At 41.0% G+C, this 25,586-nt stretch overlaps 1 protein-coding gene across 7 annotated transcripts; it reads left to right on the plus strand.

Moving 5' to 3' along the window:
* The first annotated feature begins 3,746 nt into the window (after nucleotides 1-3,746).
* LOC125304422 (stearoyl-CoA desaturase 5-like) lies at nucleotides 3,747-25,567 on the plus strand. 7 transcript variants are annotated; one of them, XM_048258678.1, is made up of 11 exons: nucleotides 3,747-3,767; nucleotides 6,134-6,324; nucleotides 6,937-7,099; nucleotides 8,102-8,254; nucleotides 14,530-14,690; nucleotides 14,829-15,002; nucleotides 15,764-15,902; nucleotides 16,227-16,414; nucleotides 17,105-17,246; nucleotides 17,845-18,061; nucleotides 20,540-20,624. In XM_048258678.1, exons 2-10 carry the CDS (start codon nucleotides 6,154-6,156, stop codon nucleotides 18,048-18,050), a joined length of 1,497 nt encoding a protein of 498 aa, XP_048114635.1. In that variant the 5' UTR covers nucleotides 3,747-3,767; nucleotides 6,134-6,153; the 3' UTR covers nucleotides 18,051-18,061; nucleotides 20,540-20,624. The 7 variants fall into 7 exon arrangements, with proteins under 7 accessions (XP_048114635.1, XP_048114634.1, XP_048114636.1 ...); XM_048258677.1 differs by lacking the exon at nucleotides 3,747-3,767 and having other exon boundaries at nucleotides 5,224-6,324; XM_048258679.1 differs by lacking the exon at nucleotides 3,747-3,767 and having other exon boundaries at nucleotides 5,224-6,324; nucleotides 8,117-8,254.
* The last annotated feature ends 19 nt before the right edge of the window (nucleotides 25,568-25,586 follow it).

Raw genomic sequence — 25,586 nt, forward strand, 5'->3', positions numbered from 1 at the left:
TTTACTCTTTCTTTTTTAAAATTCAACTCTCTTTTGTACTTTGGTTTTCTCTTAAATGCCTATCATTTGATTCACCACATGAACTTAAAGCCCAGAATCACTGTTGGAAAGTGAATGCACATTTGAGCTCAGCCAGCATTTCCACATACGTTTTTGGTTCCACATACATTTGTTTTGGTTGGTAGCCTTGGCCACAATGAGAACTCTATGATGGATGACTTCATTTTTATTTGTAATGATTAGATGTGCCCTGTGTGGTCTACTCTACACTTGGTCTATCATTCTCTATTTTTGTGTGTGTGTGTGTGTGTGTGTGTGTGTGTGTGTGTAGGTGTGGGTGTCACTTGGAAGCAAAGATTTTGCTGTGTGTGTTTGTGTTTCGCAGCAGATTACAACTCGGCACTCTTTCAGTTTTCTGTGTTATTTCAACTGCAGTATTGCAAAAGTGTACCTTCTTCACATCAGTAATTTAAAAGTGTTTATGTATTGTCCATATGTGCTCGATGACCAAGCTAATGAGTGATTCCACAGCATTTCACTTATGAACCCATTAGCCTCCTGCCTCTCTGCCCTAACAGATACATACACACACATATATATACACACACACACACACACGTATGTGTGTACATACTCACACCTATGGGTGACATACACCCCACACATACACTAATACTAACATCCAGCCATGCCTATTGTTTCCTGGTCATGTGGTGAACTCTGCTATGAGTTGAGAGGGCTCAGATGCCTTTGTAGAGGTTCTCCATATTCTCCAAGGAATAAGTTTTATGCTTTTTTGCTGCGTCTTGATTCTAAAGTGATCCTAAAAGAAGAGTCCGTGTGGGCAGAGACTGATTAGAATACATGCCTCCGGTCCTTGGGCTTTTATCCAAATCCTGTGTTGCTGTGCTGTGGGCTGACAGCTCTTATAGAGGTCAAGACTAGTGAGCCAGGTGTGTTGTTTTTTTTTGTTTGTTTGTTTATGTGTCTTTGTGTGTGTATGCCCACTTCCTCATAGTTCTCAGGCCAGTTGTGCCCCCCCCCCAACCCTAAACAAAGGCAGACACACACGGACATGCACATCTGAGAATGACGTTTCACATGCTGTGGAAGCTCTCCTACGAAAATCTCAAACTCACCAGGGCATATGCACGGCACCCTGGGGCCAAAACTAATAAGACCTGCCCTTTAACAATAGTGCGGTGACCTTAGGTCCAGTGGCTCTGCTTGTGTACCGTAGTGTGTCTGTTCATTGTACTGTAGTGGGTGTGTGTGTGTGTGTGTGTGTGTGACCGAGAGTGGGTGAGAGAGAGAATGGGTGCTTATTCGTCAAAAGTGTTCATGGTTTGTGCCGTTGTGGTGTTTTTGTGTTGTGTGTGTGTGTGTGTGTGTGTGTGTATGTGTATAAGGGAATACAGCTGTTGATATGTCAGCTCTTTTCTCTTGCGTACAGAAACTCTTACACACACTTGTATTGATCTCTACATGTGTTTAATAATAATACACTTTTCTCTCTCTTACTCTTCTCACTCTTCTCGCTCTCTCTCTCTCTCTCTCTCTCTCTCTCTCTCTCTCTCTCTCTCTCTCTCTCTCTCTCTCTCTCTCTCTCTCTCTCTCTCTCTCGCTCTCTCTCTCTCTCTCTCGCTCTCTCTCTCTCTCTCTCTCTCTCTCTCTCTCTCTCTCTCTCTCTCTCTCTCTCTCTCGCTCTCTTTCAACATGTCTCTGTCTCTCTATGGGGGAAATTAATGGTCTTCAAATAAAAAACACCACCTAGTACATAAAACTATAAACTCAAAATACCTAATGTGAAATGTATTACCCTAAAAAGAAATGGTCACGGAAAAAGAAATGTCGAACTCAATGCAGGCAAACTCTATTTTTTAACTTGTATATTGTACATGAACATCTTGTAGAGGAGAATGTACTTAACATATCTAATTGCCAATAAGATATACTGTATGTTTAACCCAGCCACTGATCTCTAGTGAGCCTTAGAAAAAAAGCAGTTTACTGTATTGTGTGATTTATCAATGCAAGTAACCATGATAACTTCTTTGACAATAAATGACAAGCTCACAACTGTATGATTCCCTGTCTTTCTTTTTTTTTTTTTAGCTTCTCATTTTCAATCTATATCTTATTTCCCATACTGGATGGAACACTCTGTTAAGTGGACATTGATGAAGACCAGCCAGAAAAGAGACATTTAAAACAAACAGTGGAATGTGTTATCTTTTGAAGATTTAATACAAAGTTAATGGTTTGCTACAAAATAATACAGCAATTTCCTGTGTATCAGCCACATTATCTATAAACCACAGAACGGTAACTGGCAACTGAAAAAAATCCATGTATTAACCGCAGTGCCCAATAGACCAATGAATCAGAATCCGATCATGCTTTAGCCATAGAGAAGAATGAAGAAAATAAATTTGTATAGGCCCTCCCATGTATTAACCTCATAGCTGAATAAATATTGCAAAATCAAGTATCATATCAAATAATCATGTATAAACCTTGGTTAATATGTGGGAAATTAAAGTAGTGTAACATGTCTTCCTTCTGAAAGCTGACACAAAATCAAACAATATTTGATCATTTAACTTCAACTGAACAGCGACAGGTAACAGCGGTAGCCTACTGTTATAGCCAGAGTCAGTCAGCATCATGTAACATTAATGGCGTTATGAATCCTGTAACATATATCATATAACAGCGATGGCTTATTCGAAGACGATCTGCATGGATATATAACCACCCAGAAAAACTCAGAATGTGAGTGATAAAGTTCATTAATTGTATGAAACTTTTTATTAGTTATCCATTGCAGCATCGCCTATATTAGGCTGTTATGCTAGCTCAGCTCATGTTGTTATTTTGGTCATGTGGACTTGATTAAACGGGTAAAGATAATTCATAAACTGCTTATTTCTTACATGACTGAAGCAGTAGCCTAGGTTCAACAGTGGTGTTTGAGGTTGCTGTGTTAAGTTGTTGTGTGTGATCGCTAAACAATTAGGATCAAATCAGTTTATTTTGACATATGGGAGTTAGCCTGACCTATAACGTTAGCCTATAGCACATAAGCCTATTCTGTTTTCATTTATTAGCATCTGTTGTGATTATATAATCAAATGACACTCATGATAACTTGAAATAGAAGGACAGAAGATAGGTGATTGAAGTCCACAAGCACGAATTTCACGAGACAAAGTAAACTGTTCCGGTAAAAATCATCTTGCCATGTTTAAAATGCTGCACTTTTTCCCTTCATAGCCTATCTCTGGCAATTCATTTTTGGATGACTGTAGATAGTAGCATTTTAGCCTACGTCTTCGTAGACAGTAGGCTACACCATTAGGCCATCTTGAGAATAAAAGACTTCACAGCTGCTAACGATCATCCTCCACAACCACGAGGATAATAGGCTAAACGGTCGTTCGTCGCCTTTTTGCTTCTTATTGTAAAACCAACTGTTAGTGCCTACACAAGTGGTCGGCATCCCGGTCAATATTTGATATCAAAATTTCAATTTTGAAGCTATTTATAACTATGTTTAGCCTATGCAACCCGACTGTTGTAGGCTTGCCTACCACTCTCTGCAGTGCCTTGCCTACCATTCTTGCCTACCACTCTAGTTGTAAACAAACGGTCACATGACATTATGACGTAGGTGCAAAACCTTAATAGCAAAGATTCTAGAACAGAGCAAGATAGTTACGTCATAGGCATGAAGTACGCTCTGAGCCCGACAGTGCGCCATTTTGGTAAGCTCAGCGCAACATTTCATATACAGTTCCAATTCTATGAGCCCACCTGAACAGCTGTTTTTAACATTGCCAGCTGTTTTTTTTTTTACTCGGTAATGAACTGCAAGAACTGACAGTGTGAAAGGCCTGATTGATCTTTTTCCAAGTTTACACTGAATAAGAGATCACATAAATTCCCATTGAGAGACTGTATAGCCTACTGATAAGCTAGCTAGCAGGCAAACTAACTTAGCTAACGTTATATTATCACCATTGTTCTTTTTTCTACCTGTAGGCTACGTTAACCACAGAAGTTCGTTTTCAAAAATCATTAGCCTATATACAGGCTGGAGCCAAATTAAAACATGTCTTTGTAAATGGATTTGTAAATTATGCTACGTTTAATTAAAAAGTGTTTCTTGCGTGCGTTCATTCTCCCATTCCCTCTCCAAAATGTTCCTGTTCTAGGCTGGCCAAGTGCATGAACCCAAGTGCATCGGTGCGCGCGTCACATGAAACACAATTGAGACAATAGATTGACCATATTGTACAACTGCAAAGCCTTATCATTGGCATGTTACATTCATGACATGAAAATTGGAACTTATAGAACGAAAATGACAAATTACGCAGTCGGCTAAACGTTTTAAACTTGCGCAAAACTGATGAACCCACCATCGGTGCGTCGCATAAATTAAAACACAAATTGAAGCCGCACAGCTTGACCATTGGACAATCAAAACCTTTCCATAGGCATGCAACGTTTATGACATAAAAAGTGGAATATGAACGCATTTCATCACACCTGACAAATAAACGGGGCTGTGGCCGCGATTTGACTGATTTATTGAGCTCTCAGCGCAGTGCTGACTTGCGCGTCTTTGATGAGCGTATACGAAGGAAAGCCCTCTAATCGGACGGGCGAGACTGACAAGTAGGCCAGCCCGTGGCTACGCGTAGCCTATGTCAAACAGGTGCTTTCTCTTCGACCTCCACAAATTAAGCTACAGTTAATTCCGTAGTCGTTTGAATAAGTTTGCGATGGACAACGCGACTGACAACGTTGTGATAAATAGGCATTCTAGCTTTTGCAAAGTCAACTTGAATGCATCAATTTTGAACAAAGTTGTGTAGGCTACACCGCGCCAGTTGTAGTCTGCATGAAGTTCTTGCACAAGCCACCGTTTTGATTTCCGGAGAGAATAGGTGCTCTAAGCACATCTCTATGAAATAATGTAGCCTAGACTAATACATATTTTAATATTTAAATAAGCAATCATGGAAACAATAAGTCAATAGGCTAGACAGATATTGTGAGTAGGCCTAATGCAGGAATGGACGTTACAGTTATTCAGTAACTATAACGAATTACTGAAATTTAAATTGTAATGTGTTACCTTTAGACTACTTCGTTTCCCAATAAAGTAACGAAATTACAGTAACACGTTACCCCCAACACTGGCCTATTGAACTTTGGTGGATGATGGACAGATGTCAGTGCCCTAGCCTAATTTACCCTCGGAAATAATTCTATATTGTCTTTATACAATATATTTAACTGGTCTAGACATGGTGTGGTCTATTGGGTTTCACGTAATTTCAACATACAGCTTTACAGAATAAATATTGTTAACATGTTAGGATCAGCGCCATAGGATTCCCACGTTAGCCAGCGTCTGTGACGACACCTGAGCTTACCAAAATGGCGCCCATAGAGTCATAGAACGTACTTCAACATATCCAACGTATTCTCAAAGATTCTATAGTTAACTTTTAACGCTTTACCAACCGTCTCTGGTATTCTCCTGCCAGTAATCTATCTTGCTCTGTTCTAGAATCTTTGCTTAATAGGGAGTTAAGGCTGGCATGGACTCTGGAACTATGAAGTTCACATCTCAAGATCCATCAAAGGGATTTTCTAAAGAAAGTTTGATTGGCTGTGGTGCATTGGGCATAGTACTGTACACCCCAGGCCACTGGCTCAGTCCCACCCCACCCTTGCCCTGCGCAAGCTAATCCCACATGTGCTAATGGGGGGGTGGAGAAACTAAGTTGGAGCAGACCAAAGCTGAGTGGAATTATTGGCTAACTCTGGCTAAACGCTAACTGTTTATTTAATTTCTTTAGTTATAGCTACTGTAACTATGGTATATATCACTATTTAGTCATTTAACTGATGCTCTTATCCAGAGCTATTTACAGAAAACTACTGTAGATGGTTCCCCTTCCTGGAGCAGTTGGGGGTTAAGTCCCTTGCTCAGGGGCACAACAGTGTCAAGTCTGTGGGATCGAACTCTTGGACTTTCTTGGACTCTGGATAGATAGTCCAGATAGATACTCTCTGCTCTGCTGAATCCCTGGCTTCTGTGTGTGTGTGTGTCGAGCTCCCCTGGACCACAAGATCATGTCGGGATGGCTGCTTTTCCTGGGACTGGCCTCAGCTGCGATAGTGCTGCTTCTGCTGCTGGTGACCCCTCAGAGGGGCCCCAACTTCCCTCCCGGGCCCCCTGCACTACCCCTACTCGGGAACCTTCTCCAGCTCAACATGAAGAACCCTATGCCGGATCTAGATAAGGTAACACAAACCACCACAGAAACACGAGAACAATTCAGAGCATGTACCCTAACAAGGGGTGCGTTCACTGGAACAGTGGTTAAACAGAACCTGATTGAGCGCTTTCTCATAGATATAATGATGCTCTTGGGAAAGGTATAGCCTACCTTTTAGGTACATAGAACATCTGCAATCTGTACAACATGGCAGTGCTCTTTGACTAAAATGTTCATGGCAAGGAGGATGACAGGTATACACAATGATTTGGAAGCCTTTTATTATATTAATTAGAAAGACAATTTATTACAACCCCAACATAGGAAAAGTTGGGAGAGAGAGAGAGAGAGAGATGGGGTGGGATCGGGACATGACCGCAGGTCAGATTTGAACCTGGGTCCCCGTGGGCACTTGGGCCCATTTATGGTACGGGCACTGTAGCCTGTTGCGCCACTGCGCCCCCCACATTCTGTTTTTATTTGCATTTTAAACAATGTCCCAACTTTTTCTGTATTCCTGGTTGTAAATAATGTTCTGAGATGGACAATGACCGTTAATTGTGAAGCATATACTACAGTGAAGAGAGGCCCTGATTCCTGGCTAATGAGCTCATCTTTGGTGTGCTTTTACCTCCAGATTGCTCGTTGCTATGGTAATGTGTACAGCCTCTTCCTGGGCAAGAGGCCAGCAGTGATGCTGCATGGGCTGCAGGCGGTCAGGGAGGCACTGATGATGCGGGCCACAGACTTTGCAGGAAGGCCACAGGGACTTATGATCAACCATGTCACAGACTCCAAAGGTGAAGAGAAATCTAAATAATTGTCTGAGGTCTAAAAATCTAGGTTCCTTCCAAGATTTTCAGGCCAGAGAATATGGTTGAAATGGTTCACTTTGGTCTATAGTTTAGCTGGCTGTTCGTAATGAATGTAGTTAAATAACATGGTGTTATTTTCGTGCACAGAATCAGATTAGTGTTGCAACAGGACTTTTTAATGGAAAAGCCTTTGTATGGCTCTAATTTCACAAAGCCAGCACTCACTGGGCACAAAGATGTTTTTTCCACAACACAGGAAGACCATGTGGTATTTATAGTACCACATGTGGATGTGTTGTGTTCCAGAATGTTGAAGCTGGTAACATGTTCTGTGGGGTATACTACGAAGCACGTTAGACATATCTAGGCTATGTAGACATATCAAGGCTTGACAAAGTCTTGACTCAGGGGTATACGTTAAGTGATACTACGATTGCAGTTATGTGATATATTTGTCAAACTAGGCTTTCAGCTCAGATCTGTGCGCGTTCTCGGTGTTGGGATGACTTTGGCCAATCGTGTAATGTGGAGACGCACAAGACCGCCTCTATTTAAAAACAATTACTTCCGCATTCATGAGCGATAGCTTAATCTATACTGCGGTCATTTTTTGTGTCTAACCTTTAACATCAAATAAATCAATTGTCATCAGTTGTTGTATGGTATGCACGTCCATAGTGGGATATTTGCACGCACAGCACTGTTAAAGCGCATTCGAGATCCAAAATGTTAGTAGAGGCGGAGCTCCACCTGTAAGATATATGACAGAATCCTACACATGAGATAACTTCGTTTTTAAGACAATTGATTGGTCAGTAATGGATAATGGAAATTGAATAAGGTTCTTGTGGATTTACAGTACTAAATTTCTCATGCGTTGCAAACATTTATTTGTTATCATGTTTTTTCTCTCTCATGTATGTTTTAATAATCTCTCTCTCTCTCTCACACACACACTCACACACACACACACACACATTCCTCAAGGGCTGATTATGGCAGATTATGGGGTGGAGTGGCGGGAGCACCGGAGGTTTGTTCTGAGCACTATGCGGAACTTTGGGCTCGGCAAGGTCACCATGGAGCAGAGGATCCTGGAGGAGACTGCTTTCATCTGCTCACATTTAGAGAAGAACAAAGGCAAGACATCCATCTTACTGTCCACACGGAGACGCTTTTTAGGTTAAACGCAGAGGTTTTGCTTCGTCTTGGCCGAGCGTCCAAACGAATCCTGTAAACGCACTGCCCGAAACCGCACTTTTCTGAAACCTGGTCCCAGAGTGGAAAAATTTGAAACCGTAGCCCGTTTGAATTCGTTTAGACAGCGAAACCGCACATCCTGCTTGCGTATCGATGATGTCATCGCCACACCTCAGCTGCCCTGGACTTAGGCACTTAGGCCTAGTCCACACGTACCAAACCGATCTTTTTTTCCTCCGTCTTCCCTGGAACCGTATCAAGAATATTTGCGTCCAAACGGATCCATCTCAACACGACTCAACACGTTACTTCATACCCCAGGCCTATAGGTGGCACTGTTTCTTTACAGAAATTGACCAAAGTTTGTGCTTTTCAAACAGACAGAATAGGCTATGACGAAATGGCTAGTGCAAGGAAACCAGAATTGTTTGTGTGGACTCATGGTGAACTGTCAACTGTAAAACTAATAAACTTTATTTTACGGTTTGTGAAGGGTGCAGTTCCGTCCTTTATTTGGCTAACGCAGGTAGGCCTACTAATCACCTTTACTTTCTTTGGTTTTAGGATAGTCCATGATTCACATTAGTTTTGGCTATCACCGCAATTAGGCTACTAAACGCAAGGCTTACCCAAGTTCAGGGCTATTCTGTCGCCACATTTATAATATTGCTATAAAACCTTCGTTAGTAACAGTCAATACGTTTGCCTATATCAAATCGCGCATTTGCATTCAGTGTGCTACCATCGGCTTAACGTGAGTTCTACGCGTCTTTGTAGGCCTATGCTTATATCTGATTTCACTCGACTGTGAATGCATGTATGTTGTAAGACATGTAAAATAAATGAATGACACTGGCACTACCATGGGCGGACTGGCCATCTGGCATACCGGGCATTTTCCCGGTGGGCCGATAGAATAGGCTATATATAATTTAATCATTTTGGCCAAGGATCGGCCCAAAGGAAGGACAACCAGCGGCCCATTGGTTACATTTCCATATTGACACTCGACTAATCCTATAACAGCTCACGTCAGGCCCACCCCTCGCATTTTGGCTCAGAGCCAGGATTTTGTGAGCGCGTCAAAAGTTAATTAAAGTTGCCTACACGAAATTGCGGCGGGTGCGTAGTGACAATAGTGCAAAAGTAACACTGTAGAAGCTTCAAAAATACAATATTGCAAGTAGGCTAGCATATCAGCAACATGTTGAAGTCGAGTTTGAACGAGGTTGTAAGCAAGCATAGGCTACAGAGCAAGGGACAGTGAGCAGGTGGTGGAGCCTAGTTGAGGCTACATGATAAGAACTCAGTGGTGGAGCAGGTAGGCTATGTGTGACATGCCATGCTGACGATGATGATTATGATGACTTAGGCTATTAATTGCGATAAGGTAGCCTAATGATAACGTAAGGCCGTGCTGTGATTATAATAACAAATAGCGCAACTTAAATGTTCTAAATGAATGATTTGCCAACCCGGAAAGCAAAAGAGTGTCAAATCGATGTTAATTGTTGGTCAGATTGATCAGTTTCCGTCAGACGCCCAAAATTCAACATCGATGGCATGAGTGGTGGTTGGTCTCTCAAAGTAGAGCGTCGAAAGGATTCTATCTTGGAAGGGTTATCATGATAAAGATGGGCTAAAAGACTGTAGACTGACGGAAATGTAGGCTACAAAACATCAAGTCATATTCATGCACAAGCCAAATACAGTAGGCCTAACCTATACGACAGGCTACTGGAAGACATTAAAGATAATTAGTTAATGTAGCTATAATGTTCCAAAATGTACCAGCAATGTAGTATAGCCTACAGGAATGAAATATTTCCAGCAACAGCCCTGTTTATTTCGTGTTGTTTCAGTTGTCCTACAGTGATAACTGGTATAAATTACATTAATGTCTAAGACAATCTGGGTAATTTAACTCTTTACACATAGGCTTCAGTAATGTTTGGTGCTGCTGTCAATTGTAGCCTATTGAATAATTTGGAATGATTTGGAATGAATTGAATTCAAGCAGAAACTCTTCTTTGATAATTGCTTGTTGGCCTACTTGAATATGGAGATCATGTGCTCCATGGCTACCTCTGATCGGTCAGAGTGATAGCCAATGAGGCCTACATCATTTTCAGTTCTCCATGACAGTTGAACATATGCATAGTTAAGGAGGGTAATGCAAATATTTTGTATTTAATTAGGTGTGCCCGACCGATTTGAGGGCCGCTTGGGCCAAATATGCCAGGGCAGATTTTTGGTCCCAGTCCGCCCCTGGGCACTACGCACAAATTAATGTATCCTAAACTTACACCGCACTTTCCTAATAACTGAAGTTCTCTCGCATCACTGACAGTAGCTAGAATGCATAAAAAACACCGGGAAAAACAGTGTTCAGTCCACCAAGTCATAAGCTATCGGCGCTGCGCAGCACCAGTTGTGATATTTATCTTACGGAGTGTAATAGGCAATGTCATGTATGAAAACTAGTATTGTAAGGCAATAAACAAATTCAAACGGGCTACGGTTTCAGATTTTTCCACTCTGGGACCAGATTTCAGAAAAGTGCGGTTTCGGGCAGTGCGTTTGATTCGTTTGGACGCTCGGCCAAGACGAAGCAAAACCTCTGCGTTTAACCTAAAACGCGTCTCCGTGTGGACAGGCCCTTATAGTATTGCCTAACAATACTAGTTTTCATACATGACATTACCTACGATTACACTCCGTAAGATAAATATCACAACTGGAAGCTGCAGCGCCGATAGCTTATGACTTAGTGGACTGAACACTGTTTTTTCCCGTGTTTTTTATGCATTCTAGCTACTGTCAGTGACGCGAGAGAACTTAAGTTATTAGGAAAGTGCGGTGTAAGTTTAGGCTACATTAATTTGTGCGTAGTGCCAGTGTCATTCATTTATTTTACATGTCTTACAACATATAGGGGAGAGCCGGGACAGTTGAAACACTTTTTAATTAAACGTAATTTACAAAGCGATCGTACCACACTGAAAGCTAATATTTGATCACTAGTAACCTACATCTGTCCTCTGTCAAATACAGATGCATTTTCAGCTTTGAACAAAACCGTTCAGGAATTATTACAACAAAAGTGGGGCGTGCGTAATGTTTCATTTGTCCCTCCTGGTCGGGACAGTTGAAACAACTAAGGGGACGAATGAAACATACAGTTTAAGCCATATAAACGTCCAACAACTTCGAAATTTTACTACATATCATGAATGGTACTCCCAAAAGGTTTTATTTTAGATAGATTGTTGCAGGGCTATACGTCTTTGTGCATGTCTGTTATGTCTCACTGCCATCATCATGAAGCGTGTATGAAGCGGTTTTTGAAATATGCCCTGTGGATGATTCTGCCATGTTTATAGCTAGAACGGTAAGCTTTCCCATTTATATCATGTTTATATTGTTGAAAATGTCGTTTCACCAGGTTTTTACGTGGGTTAGGCCAATGCACATCCAAATAAGTAGGCTTAACGACCCACCGGCCGTCAGTCTCCATAGGATAACATGGGAAAACTCAACCCCCTACCTGGTGGGCCCAAATGTATTTTCATCTAGCTTAAACTGTTTTTCTATGTCTTACCTCCATAAATGATTGTTTAAACACAGCTATTTGTGCATTTAATTAAAATACATGGAGTTACAGCCTGGTCGATCGATCGGGACGATTGAAACATGTGTTTCAATCGTCCCGACACAATCGTCCCGACACTATATGTCACCATAGCTTGTTTTGCTTTCCATGTAAACAAGCATGCTATATGAAAGTCTGGGATTGTGGAGAACACTAAATGGTCTACTGAATAAGCATTAAGTCAAACCTTGAAAAATGAAAAACACTCACTGATAATCGAAAAAATGTAACCGATAATGAAGTTTACTTTTGCGCATCAAAACTTGTTTATCGCCAGTAACTCCGTGATAAAATGACATAGCAGGAAGATATTTGGCTGATAGAAGGAGGTTAACATGCTCTATGTTTTGACCGAAGGACGTCGGTCTATCATCATTACACTCGGAGAAAACTGGATTGTTTCATTCGTCCCTTGTTTCAATCGTCCTGGCTCTCCCCTATACACGCATTCACAGTCGAGTGAACTCACGTTAAGCCGATGGTAGCACACTGAATGCAAATGCGCGATTTGATGCAGGCAAACGTATTGACTGTTACTAACGAAGGTTTTATAGCAATAATATACATGTGGCGACAGAATAGCCTAGAACAGTGGTCTCCAACACGGTGCCCGCGGGCACCAGGTAGCTGGGGCACCAGGATGGCTATGAGGCGCCCCCAGCGCACCTTTTAAAAATAGCCAACAGGTCGCCTGCAGATCACGCTCTAAAAACACGCTCCATTGTTAAGTTTTCAATAGATATATAGTCTAGACCAGAACCATTGTAAAAATGTATGTAGCCATACATCTGTAACATTAAATTAATAATGGTGATACCTTACAAATTGTAGCTGCGTTACATTTTAGCCTTTGGCTACAAATCCGTTTCCCATTCAATCTTTAAAAAACAACGGAAGCGGAGCGCACGCTGCTCGCATGCATAGACAGTAAAGGGGGAAAAACTTGCTCGTCTGGTGTAGCCAATGGAAACATATCTTTGCAAAAGTTCTGTGGCCATTCCATGTTCGTCAAATACGATTCTTGCATGATTGTTCAAGGACTGAAAAACTATTGCTTTAGCTCACAGGCCTTTTCTCCTCCGTAGGCTACTGCCGTATAATAGCGAAAATTGTGTGGCATGCATGACTGAGCAGGACTGTGCATGACCTTTTTTGTCAGATCATGGAGAGATTTCAGGTGTGCAATAACTTTACGGAAGGAACGAAAGGAGTTTTCGTATGTTAGGGTGGTATGGGCGATTACTATTGAAATGTTAAAACCGAATTGTCCACTGAAATCAGGACTTAAACAACCCCTGAATTCATAATGGTGGGTGGGTATAAATTGGGTACAAATTGTAACCCAAATTATTAATTGCACAAAAATATTGTTTTTTGTTAAAAAAAATTGGATTAGATTCCCCATGCAAACTTTGAAATTAACAAACTGAACAAAAATGTTGGTAGTGTTGCATAGGCTATTGATATTAAAGTTGAAAATACAGTTGCTTAATATATAAAGACTTATAGGCCTACACCATATTGATAATTTAAAAGTAAAAATCACATAGGCCTATTATTTAGGAGGACTACCCTTGCAAAAAAGGGGTGAGGGTATGATTGTTTCAAATGAGTAGCCCTCCATATGATTTCGGGTCTTCAGGTAGCCCTCATTCCCAAAAAGGTTGGAGACCCCTGGCCTAGAACTTGGGTAAGCCTTGCGTTTAGTAGCCTATTGCGGTGATAGCCAAAACTAATGTGAATCACGGACTATCCTACAACCAAAGAAAGTAAAGGTGATTAGTAGGCCTACCTGCGTTAGCCTAATAAAGGACGGGACTGCACCCTTCACAAACCGTAAAATAAAGTTTTGATAGTTTTACAGTTGACTACAGTTGACAGTTCACCATCAGTCCACACAAACAATTCTGGTTTCCTTGCACTAGCCATTTCGTCTTAGCCTATTCTGTCTGTTTGTAAAGTGCAAGTTTTGGTCAATTTCTGTAAAGAAACAGTGCCACCTATAGGCCTGGGGTATGAAGTAACGTGTTGAACTTGAGATGGATCCCCCCCAATTCCAATCCTCCCTCACCTTTCTTATGCAGCCCTTGCCACTTAATCTACTAAACCCCTCTTCTACTGCACTTTTACCCCCCAAACTTCCTTGTATCCTTGTATCCTTGTTTGGACGCAAATATTCTTGATACGGTTCCAGGGAAGACGGAGGAAAAAAAGATCGGTTTGGTACCTGTGGACTAGGCCTCACTTACTTGCGCAGAAATCATCTTACGACGGGGCTCATATGTGATTCTTGAAACTTTTGTATCACTCCAATTCCAGCCAGAATAAACGTGTGTTGATACATGTGCCAGGTGTTGACAGCTGGTGGAAACAAGCGTAGCCTAATTTAAATATCACCCCCCTATATGTGCTTGTTTTAAAGACATCGCCCCTGTGTGTGTGTGTTACAATTAATGAATAAATAACACAGTTGGATTCTTGCACAAATATAAAGAACATAATATTGGGGGTCATGAGTTACCTTACAGTCTGCCTCATGTATTGTATGGTGTTTTCCACACAGATACACCTATAAATCCCCAGGTGCTGATCCACAGCGCTGCATCCAACATCATCTGTTCAGTCCTGTTTGGCACCCGCTACGAGTACGAAGACAAAGTCTTGTCCTTCATTGTCAATAGCTTCAAAGAAAATGCAGAAGTTGCCAACAGCGCTTGGGCCGTGGTAAATATCTCTCTTTTATTATTATTTATCAGTTGTGATGCATTAAGTAACTTGAGTAAATTGTATACAAATGATGAATTATTCTGTAGATAGACCCAAAGTCCTGAATGTCTGAGAAGGCTCTGTTTTGTTTTTTAGATCTATGACACTCTGCCAATGCTGAGAAGTCTGCCCCTGCCCTTCCAGAAGGTGTTTAAGAACTACGATGCCCTGAAGAAACACACAAGAGGCATTGTGGCTGAACACAAGCAGACCAGGGTCCCAGGAGAACCACGAGATGTCATAGACTGTTACCTTGATGAGATGGAGAAGGTCTAGCGTCTAGCTTTTCTTCTCTTCTCACCCTTTTTACCATATACAGTACTTAATATCTATTACTAGAATATCATGCAGAAGATATTGTTAGGTGCTGCTGAAAAAAATCAGTAGTACTGGTTCTAGAAAGCAGTACTACTAGCCAATGTCATTGAACATGTCTACTTGGAGTTATGAGCTATTGTGCTCATTTGTGAAAAACTTTCTACTTGCCAATCCCCTTGTCCCACTTTTGCCTCGAGTGGAATTCACTCTACAGCCATCATACAAACATTATTTAACTGATTTAACTGCTTCCTCTGGAGACTGTCTTGCCTATGGATTGCATTTCATCTCTTGCTGTCTATATCAATGACCTTGTGTTTGGTCACGTGCCATTGGATCACAAGTGAACAACGGTAAATGCCACAATCTTCATCCACCAAGGCACCATCTCATCGCTCAAACCACTCACTGACGTTGTTTGAGATGCATTTGGCAATATATTTTTTGTAATATCAATCCTAATGTCTCCTGATGCGTCCTTGACAAGTGATGAAGGCAGTAAATTCATGTAGGCAGTAACGAAATGTGAACATAAGTGATCAGCAGCATCTTTGGCTTTACACCTTGGAGATGCTTGATAGACAGGTGTAAACGGTGACGTGTCCCGGCTGTCCACTTGGGATCTGGTCACCCAAGGTGCATTTTAAAACCATGTGTAAACGGGGCCTATTCCCATTCCCTTCCTGCTCCACTAATGCCTCTGGTCTTTGCAGAGAGGTACAATGGGGTCTTGTCTGGACGAAGAGCGCCTGGTCATGCTGCTGCTGGATCTTCACTTTGCTGGAACCGACACAAGCTCCAACACTCTCCTCACTGCCTTTCTCTATCTGACCACTTATCGCGATGCTCAAGGTGGGTTACTACTTACCCTAGGTCAACAGAAGTAGGGCTAAGCACAGCTGTTTTGGTGGAAAACAATGTATGATTGCAAAGAAAAATACACGTCAACAAAACCTCTACTGTTAAGTCTGTTCAGATAAGAGCATCTGCTGAACAAATACAGAATGTGAATATAAAAGTGCACTAAAGTGAGTCTGACTCAATTTGAGTAATGTGCTTCATATCATAACATTTTGTTCTCTGGGAGCGCTCATATTGGAAAAATAGATGACATTACCTGTTAGAGGAAACTGAAGGGCATAGGAACACCCCCATACACTCACCCTGTGTCCCCAGTGCTTTGCCAACAGGAGATCGACTCAGTCCTTGGAGAGAGGCCTGATGTGTCCTACAATGATCGTCATCAGATGCCCTTTGTTATGGCAACCATCCACGAGATCCAGCGCCTGGCGAACATCGCCCCTCTGGGGGTCTTCCATGCCGCCACCAGGAGCACGTCACTCATGGGCTACCACATCCCTCAGGTGAGTTGCTCCTCATAGGTGAGGGGATGGTTAGATTGACGTCACCACACCTGTGATTTCTTTGCCTCGGGGGGTGCAGATTCCAGGGAACAGCAGTTAACGTGATGTCTCACAGGTTACAATTAAGGCTAAACGTGTGATGACAATAAGATCTATTAAGTGAAAAGTACAGAGTGACAGTCTGAACATGTGAGAGTTTATTCACGTGCGACAGGTGAAAAGTACAAAACAAATTTCTTGAAGAGTTTAGGGTTTAGATTAGATTAACCATGCGAGTGTGCAATGAACTGCATGCCATGCACTGTAGCACCCACTAAATGATTTAATCGTAAGTGAAGCCAGTTTCGTGCCTGGAGGCTCCTCTCCAGACTCACACTCGTAGACATTTACCAGGCACGCTATTCTAGATAGTTCCCTTAGGTGTGAGGTGTGACCCCACTCTGGTCCATAGCTAGCTCATATTATATCAGCCTGGCAGCTTCTTTCAGTTTGGTGCCTTGGTGATTAGCTCCCAACCCCAAGGGTGTGTGCTTAGTGGTACTGGGAGAAAATGCCATAGTTGAGACGACAACAACACACAGGTGAAAATCAGGGAGATCTTACACCAGTATACTTTCACGTTGTCTACCTTGTCACTTTCCCTGGTCTACTGCATTTCTCAAATCTACAGCATCTCCTTGATGTTCTCAGGACACCCTTGTCATCACAAACCTGACCTCTGTCCTATATGATGAGAGCCAATGGGAACGTCCATTTGAATTTTATCCCGCCCACTTCCTGAACAACAGAGGGGAGTTTGTGAAGCCTGAAGCTTTCCTGGCATTCTCTGCAGGTACAAATTTGTTTATTATTTCAGATGTACACAGGAGATTTCCTGAGATTTCTAGTGCTACAAGTAGGGGATTTCTCACTGTTGCAAATCAACAACCAAGCCTATTTACCATAAAAAAAACACACCAAAAAAGGGCAAAAAAGCATCACCAACAGAACAGCCATCGAGAACATTTCACTGGGCTCATCAAGCAGGCACCTTCCTTCATTGGTGTTTCATTGAATTAGGCCCAAGATACCTCCAGCAGGCTCAACAGTGGTATCTGATGTCCCAGACCCACCCCCCTCCACATTCATGATGGTTTCTCTACCCACAAATACAGACAATTATAAAGAAGTTGATTTAGGCCCACGTGTTGCATGTATCACATGCTCAGTGCCACTATATGGGTGGTGCATACAAGGCTGAGACTACGTCAAAACTAGAAGTAGATCCATGAAGATAAGGTTATGGAATGTAAAATCTGATTGCTGATCAGTGGATATGCAAATCATATATTTCACTTACAATAGTTTTCCCTCCTCTTTGTCGTCAAAGCACTACACTAAAAACTGTATGGCATGTGGTGTGACCTGTGTGTCTGATGCTATCTGTGTAGGACCTCGTGTGTGTCTGGGTGAAGCCCTGGCTCGCATGGAGCTCTTCTTGATTCTTGTCACCTTGCTTCATCACTTCCACTTCGTCTGGCCAAGGAACAGCAGCAAACCAGACCTCACACCTGTCTTTGGGGGGATCCAGGCGCCAAAGCCCTTTTTCCTGGAGGTTCACCCACGCAAGAGGAAGCGGAGGATTATGGCCCAATGAACCAGGAAGTGGTGTGCATAATTTACATTTACTGTACACTTCCCAACAACACTGCAGTTACATTTACAAAAGGGTTCTCCAATGTTTTCTCAGTTAGCCTTTTAAAATGATATCAGATTAGTAAACAGAATGTGCCTTTGCAACATTGGATGAATGGTTGCTGATAATGGGCAATGTAGATATTGCATTAAAGATCAGCCATTTATTTCTACAACAGTCGAGAACCCTTTTGCAATTATGTAAGCACATAATGTAATCTGAAAACTGCTGCCCTGATTATAAAACAGTGCAAATGATCTCAGCTGGTATTCTGTCTATAATGGAGTGGAATGGAAAATTTTAAGTTTCTCCAAACTTTTGACTGGTAGTGTAAAAACAGTTCTTCTGATGACATTTTGTACCCCTATAGAATGTCATTGTGTTTGTCCTCAAATGTATGTAGCCTATAGCCTGAAGGATTTTATTACAAATATATATAGTTCTGAGAAAATCTGTATAGAAGTAGGTAAAGCCAAAGTGAGGATTTAAATATAATAACAAATATATGACATATATATGTGTATATATAACAAATATATTAAACTATTTCAAACATAAATACATAGTATTGTTTTGAATGGTAATTCATGAAATAACCTGGTTCGAAATATCTTGATAAAGCCGCTGATTATCAGTGACTGATATCTTCGTGACATCACTTCAGCGGGCTTTCTAGGCAGCAGCATCTCTTGACTGATCCCTGTGGCTGGTTACTCTACTGCAGGTCCTGCTCTAATTCAGGTCGGTTTTGTTAGATGCTGTTTACAGCCAGTTAATGTAGTAATGTAGTTCATACAGTTTCGTCGTCTTTATCATTAGAAAACCGTTCAAGTTGCGCTCCACAGATATTCGGCTAGTATTAGTAAAGCTTGAGAGAGAAGATGGTGGCTATTTTACTCAGCTGCGCTGTGCGGGGAGAGAATAAGGATGTACGGAGCGCCGACAGGGAAAATTACAAGGAACCAGCACCCAAGTCAACGCATGACAAGGGAATCCACTTGCAAGGGATTGTCTGGAGAAATGTTATTCTTATGGCTCTTCTTCATGCTGCGTCCATATATGCCATCTTCTTGATACCAACAGCACGACCTCTCACCTGGATTTGGTGTAAGTCGGAGCGAAAAAGATTCTCCTTCCGTAACTACGACGGTTGCTTGTGTAACTTCCAAACTCTCCACCGAGATGCTTGCGTGAGGGCTACCTTTTCTGTGTGGTGTTTTAATCCAAATTAGAATTGTTACAGGGAAAATATGGGTAAAAATGTGAATGTTAGTATTTATTGAATAATTCTGGATTGATATTTATTTGTGATCTATACTACTTATAAAGGATGTTACTGATGCAAAACAGCTATTATGGCACTGGATGCATGCTCACTAGAGGTACATTGTATAACAACGCATGTGAGACCTTTGTTCCCTAAAACGGTGCAGCCTAATTGTGATGGAAAGATGTCAACAAAAGAGTGATTAATATTCCTGTTTATTGGTCATTGTCATTTTAAAGGTATATACATTTGAGGTATTAGATGCACAGGAACACTAGGAATGTTTTTCCCCCCATGCCATCAAACTTGTAAAACTTGCAAGATGTAGCAATTAAAGTAGACTTAAGCATAGGCTACATCATGCATACAGGATCTAAAGAAAAAGTAATGTTCCACAATTGCAATAATCACAATAGGCTTTTCTCATAAATTCACTTCAATGGCCAGACAACACATAGTCCAATGAATCCTTAGACCCCTGTGGACTATTAAGACTAGAGGCTGAATGTGACATGTAGCATGGTTAGTGTCAGGAACGTCAGAAACATCAGGTGCAATAACAAGGAAATTCACTAAAAAATGGGGAGTTTTGTTTCTATGGAAACAAGGGTCTGGATCATAGTCAGGCTTCTGGACAATCAAGTAGTGAAAGTATACCTGTGTTGTCCACTCATGATTTTATACATCATTTTATACCCATGTGAATGGCGGTAAGTGCTTAAATCCTGAAGAATCTTGAATTCTTAATACCCTTGTGGCATGTAGCTAACAATATTTACATTTATTCATTTAGACCTTAAGTCAGCTTGGGCAATAATTCAATTGAATTATTGAATTAATCAATTGAATGCCACCCCCACCCTCCTAGTGGTTTGATGTATTGTCTGTCTGTTGATATCCTTCATCAGGACTGATTCATTGCCTAGTAGCAGATTGGCCATCTGGAGCCCTGCTTGGCCGGATAATATGTGATTTAATTATACTTCAAAACACTTCAGCCCAAACAGACTTCTACACACATTTAGCACACACAAGTTACTTCTCAAATCTTTGCCAATGAAAATTCTTGTTAGCCCAGTTGTGTCAATTGATAGTTTTCAGATTATGAGAACAGCTCATATAGTGTATGGTCTAGCAGTGTCGGACTGACCCTTATACTCTGCCCTCTTGTTTTTCTTTGTAGCCTATGTATGCTTCTTTCTCACGGCCTTGGGAGTGACTGCTGGGGCTCATCGGTTATGGAGTCACAGGTCCTACAAGGCAAAGCTGCCCCTCAGGGTCTTCTTGGCTGCTATAAACTCCATGGCCTTCCAGGTGATGCATTTCTGCTTCATTTTTTACTCTCTGTTTCATTCATTTAGGTGTTCACACTTTGAGTCACTTTCCTGTGCATGGATTAGGCCTAGTCCTAAACTAAAAGCTCTCTCATTTGAAATCTCCAATGAAGTAATTTTTTTAGTCAAGGACGAGGGCTTTTTCCATGTACGGGAAACTGTTTGATTATGTTTCAACTGTCTGTTTGATATGTGGTGGTGACTGACATTCTCTGTGTTCACTTTCTGTAAGTGGTATTTCCAGAGACAGCAGAACGGTCAGTGACAAATAATGTTTCTCTCACTGTTGTGAACAGAATGACATTTTTGAATGGTCGCGGGATCACAGGGTGCATCACAAGTACTCAGAGACAGATGCTGATCCCCACAATGCCAAACGGGGGTTCTTTTTCGCTCACGTTGGCTGGTTGTTCGTCAGGAAGCACAAAGACGTCATCGAAAAAGGCCGGAGGCTGGACGTCAGTGACCTTTTGGCAGACCCTGTGGTGATGTTTCAGAGGAGGTGGGCTGTTGGGATGAAATATGTATTTGAGGCTTTGTCAATATTACATTTTACAGTACATTTATTCATTTTCAACAGATGCTTTTATCCAATCTGACTTACAGAAAGAGAATAACATTCAAGCAACAGTGCAGAGTACCTTATCTAGGAATTACTACTACATCTGTCAATACTGTTACGAGAGGAAACGAGTGCCGACAAGTAGTCAAAGTGTGGTAGGAGGAGAAAGTGGTAGAAAAAGAAGAAGGTAGAGGAGGGAAGAGAGATGAGTGCATGGTAAGTGTGTGTTGTTGGGTGTGTTAGGTTGTTGGAAATGTTAAGAGAGGAGGTGTCCTCTATTGGAAGTGGTACAGATATGTTGTATTTATAAACTCTCAAGTGTACATTGCTTTTTAGCTTCATGCAATGAAGAAAAAGCAAATCTGAAAAAGCAAATCTATGCGGTAGTCAGAGTCAATGGGATCCCAATGGCAGGAATGTGCACGTGAAGAGAGCATAATTTTTGAATGACTCATTAAAGGAACATGACTGGACAGAGCATTAACAGTTAGACTAACCTGTAAAGAGAACAACGCCTCAAAGTAGTAGGAGTTTATGATTATGACTAAGAGAACAATAACAGATCTCACTGGAGGAATACCTGCCAGCTGTAATACTTAGAGAGCCCCTCTGCTGAGACTGTAGATGGATAGTGTTGATACTTCCTGACTTTGTACCCCCTCTCTAACAAAGAGGGTTGTAAGGAACGTGATAACATTAGCTTGAAATCAGAGTGCAGATATGATTGAAACATAACAGGTTTGGCCCACTGAATAAACAGGGCTATTGTAACATTCCGGAAGGCTATAAAGGAAACCTGAGAAGAATTCTTCACGCCCACATGGCTGGTCCTTGAACATTAACCAATCCCTCAGTAACAACCAATGACTGCATTTAAAAAAAAAAATTCTATTCATCATATTATGCTAGGGCAGAGATAAAGGAGTGATTGAGAGATGATTTCACTTTTAATGTTTCATAATTTGTCAACTGCGACTTTCTTCTGCAGTTACACCTTTACTGTTCATATTCCCAGTCTCAAGTGTAATAAACTATGTAACAGGTCATTATAATTATGGTCACAGACAGTAAATCGCTGTTTAAATTGTATTTGATTCTTGCGAAAATTCATTCATTACATACATGTTTTTATTTTTTCCCAGATACTATTTAATGTCGGTCCTTGTGATGTGTTTCTTGGTGCCCACTCTGGTGCCGTGGTACCTCTGGGGAGAGAGCCTGTGGAACTCTTACTTCCTGGCTGGCATTCTGCGCTACACAGTCTCCCTCAACATCACCTGGCTAGTAAACAGCGCCGCACACATGTACGGAAACCGGCCATATGATGTAAATATAAACCCCCGCGAAAATGGCTTTGTCACGTTTGGAGCCATTGGTGAGTTGATATTTACAATGTTCTAAATGAGGGCTTATAGTTTTTACAGCTGTATCATGTACTGAACTTCAATTGATTGAATGGCATTGAATATTGCATACAAGAAGAGTGCAAAATGGCTCAGCTACTGCACAGTAGATTTTGTATACCCAAAATAGTCATGTTTGTGTTTCATGTAAACTCTTTATTTGACCATGATTTCTTGGGCAACTTCTTTTGGGGAAATTTCAGGAGAGGGTTTCCATAACTTCCACCACACCTTCCCCTTCGACTACTCCGCCAGTGAGTTCGGACTACGTTTCAACCCCACCACCTGCTTCATAGACCTGATGTGCTTGCTCGGCTTGGCCAGTGACTGCAAGAAAGCCTCAGCACAGATGGTCCAGGCCCGCAAATGCAGGACGGGAGAAGGAAGCCTGTGAAGATCCGCTCAGAGGGCCATCATTCACTTATGTAGGGGCTGAATATATAAAGCAAAAGTCCTGCCAGATATTTGCTCCTACTATTTATTAAATCAGGTAGATCAGCTAAATTAGTGAAATTCCCTGTGTTAAAGGTACACTATGCAGGTTTAGGTATTTTTGGCGGCTGTAAAGCTCCCTCTAGAGCGATATATTTATATTTTACTCTGCTGTTGTAAATATCAGATTTCTCGTGTCTTATCCCCCTGTACACAATGAAAATGATCTACTGTCAAGGTAATGTTTCACGATTCTCGCGAGATTTGTCTGGCTGCCAGTCTTGAAGTTGCATGGCTGGTTTTCTCGGTAGCGACTCGCTACGTCTATGCTGTATAGCTATGCTAGGTGAACGATTCGCCTATTACAAGTTCATTTACCATCAAATTGGCCTCGTAAAGGTAAAAATCTTGCATAGTGTACCTTTAAGTGAATAGGTAGAACCAATACATGGTAGAACTTTTACTTTCTGAAGCCAGATATTAACACTTTATCAGTGTGTTTATCCTTTTCTTCTTCAACTTTTTTTTGTCAGTTGCCAGTTGTTTCATTGTGTCACGGTCAAGGCTGTATGGAACATTTCTTTAATTGTATCTCAACCATTTTCCAATTACATTTAGTTGAACATGAATCTATTTATTGACTAAAGATTATATTTATCTTTTATCTATAGATGACAAATGGGGAGGGGTAAGTAAGTTAATATAGTGTGCCTCTCTGGAGTCTTCACAGATGGTTTCATCAACTACATTCAAAAGAAATGTATGGATAGTGTGTATGATGTAGCAGAGCATTACAGAGACAGAAGCTGTAGATCAGATGAAATACGGGGATCATAGGACACATCTCACCAAAGTATACAATGTGGATTTAGAGATGATAGGGAGAAGTAGCCTCACATTTGTTTCCTGGTTAATAGTGCTGGTTTGCCATAGATTTAATATTTGTTAAAAAAAAACATGCTGTATGTTTACATAAGTGTAAAATCTAAATGTATTGGACTGCTATGGTTGGATTTTTATATATTTTATCAACAGTTATTTGGGTGTGCCACAGAGCAGGACTGGAAAGGGATAAAACATGGCCACCAGGCAATATTAATTGTTAATGCTGTCACAAAAATAAATTATTTCCTTTACAATTCAATGAAATTAGTTAAATTATATTTGGATTTTATTTAATTAATCTCATTCAATAAGACAAAAGCAACTTGCATAAATATTGCCAGGGGTCAGTTTGAGGGAGACCCCTACAAAGGTCAAAACAAGCTGAATATGCAACCCTACTTAATTTCACCATAGGGTTACAGACTTGCCTTAGCACCTATTTGAATGTACTGCCCATTGCTGGTCATGACAGATTTCAAGTGTTTGACCACTAAACAATCAACTGTTTGTATTGTTGAGTATTGAAGTGTTTTGATATTTCTTGCGCGATATACCCCATATGGGTGGGGGTGATGAGAAGTATATCATGGTTGTTTGGGTAATAGTGAGATAGCTTTTACACATTTACAATTTCCAAAGTCCACAATGACTCGATTGAGGAATGTATGGTTATTTGACTTCTTTATCTACAGAGGTCAAGATTTCTACCTCCCTCTGACATACAGAAAAGTCTATATTGGCGACTCAGGGTTATTGGTTTAGTTAAGGTTGCAGTTTAACCACTCTGCCAATGGAGGATAAATTAGATGCTTTTCATTTGTCTCAGTTTATATTCAATGAGACAATCCTAGCCTCCTTTTGCTTGCACAACAGAACACAAAGTGTGGTAGGCTACATTTACTTACAGTTTTACACTTATAAAGCCTATACATTGTCTATGTCTAAGTACATCTAGCATATTGTGATATTTGTGTAGTGCGAGAACTATCATGGTAACAATCAATGAAAAATGTGTGTATGAATAAGAAATTCTGTCATATTGTTGTAGCCATTTAACAATATAGTTGTAACCACTATTATCTTGAAGAAACCTTTGTTGAGTCAGGGTAATAGATGCCATCTTAATACAGTTATTAAAGGACACAAGTTTGATAGGCATATATCAGGAATTATTCCATCTCTGCAGAGCATTCAGCAGCATTGACATGGCTCGTTTTCACAATTCCTCTCATGTTTACTTTTTTTGGTAATTCTAAGAAATGTATGATGAGCTACAAATGTATTAAGGTTTGTATTGATCGAAACTTCTAAATACATGTTAAGCCAAACCTGGTCTGATTTGTGCATATTTGAATAGACATCCCTTTTGAATTTCTGTAACGTCGTGTGTGCAAAACTTGGCAGTTTAATTAAATCCATAGATTAGCCTAGACTATTGGGTAGGCTGAGCTATTTAGAGCTGAATTTGCATAAGTTGTTTTTTATTTAATAAATTCTATTGACTGGCTATGTCCTTGTCAGCACCACCTACCAGTCTCTGCTATAAATGTATACTGTAGGCCTACTCTTCCATAAATAAATCATGTGTAGACGTTTCTGGTGTTGCATGCATAT

The sequence above is a fragment of the Alosa alosa genome, chromosome 12 (genome assembly GCF_017589495.1).
Source record: "Alosa alosa isolate M-15738 ecotype Scorff River chromosome 12, AALO_Geno_1.1, whole genome shotgun sequence".
In the NCBI taxonomy this organism is placed as follows: Eukaryota; Metazoa; Chordata; class Actinopteri; order Clupeiformes; family Clupeidae; genus Alosa; species Alosa alosa.

Bases quoted from the DNA above. Each gene is read 5' to 3' on its own strand.
- LOC125304422 (XM_048258678.1), top strand. From the start codon at position 6,154: ATGTCGGGATGGCTGCTTTTCCTGGGACTGGCCTCAGCTGCGATAGTG. The intron at 15,003-15,763 runs GTCTAGCGTCTA...TGGTCTTTGCAG, and splicing joins ACCTTGATGAGATGGAGAAG to AGAGGTACAATGGGGTCTTG. The intron at 17,247-17,844 runs GTACAAATTTGT...CTATCTGTGTAG, and splicing joins TTTCCTGGCATTCTCTGCAG to GACCTCGTGTGTGTCTGGGT.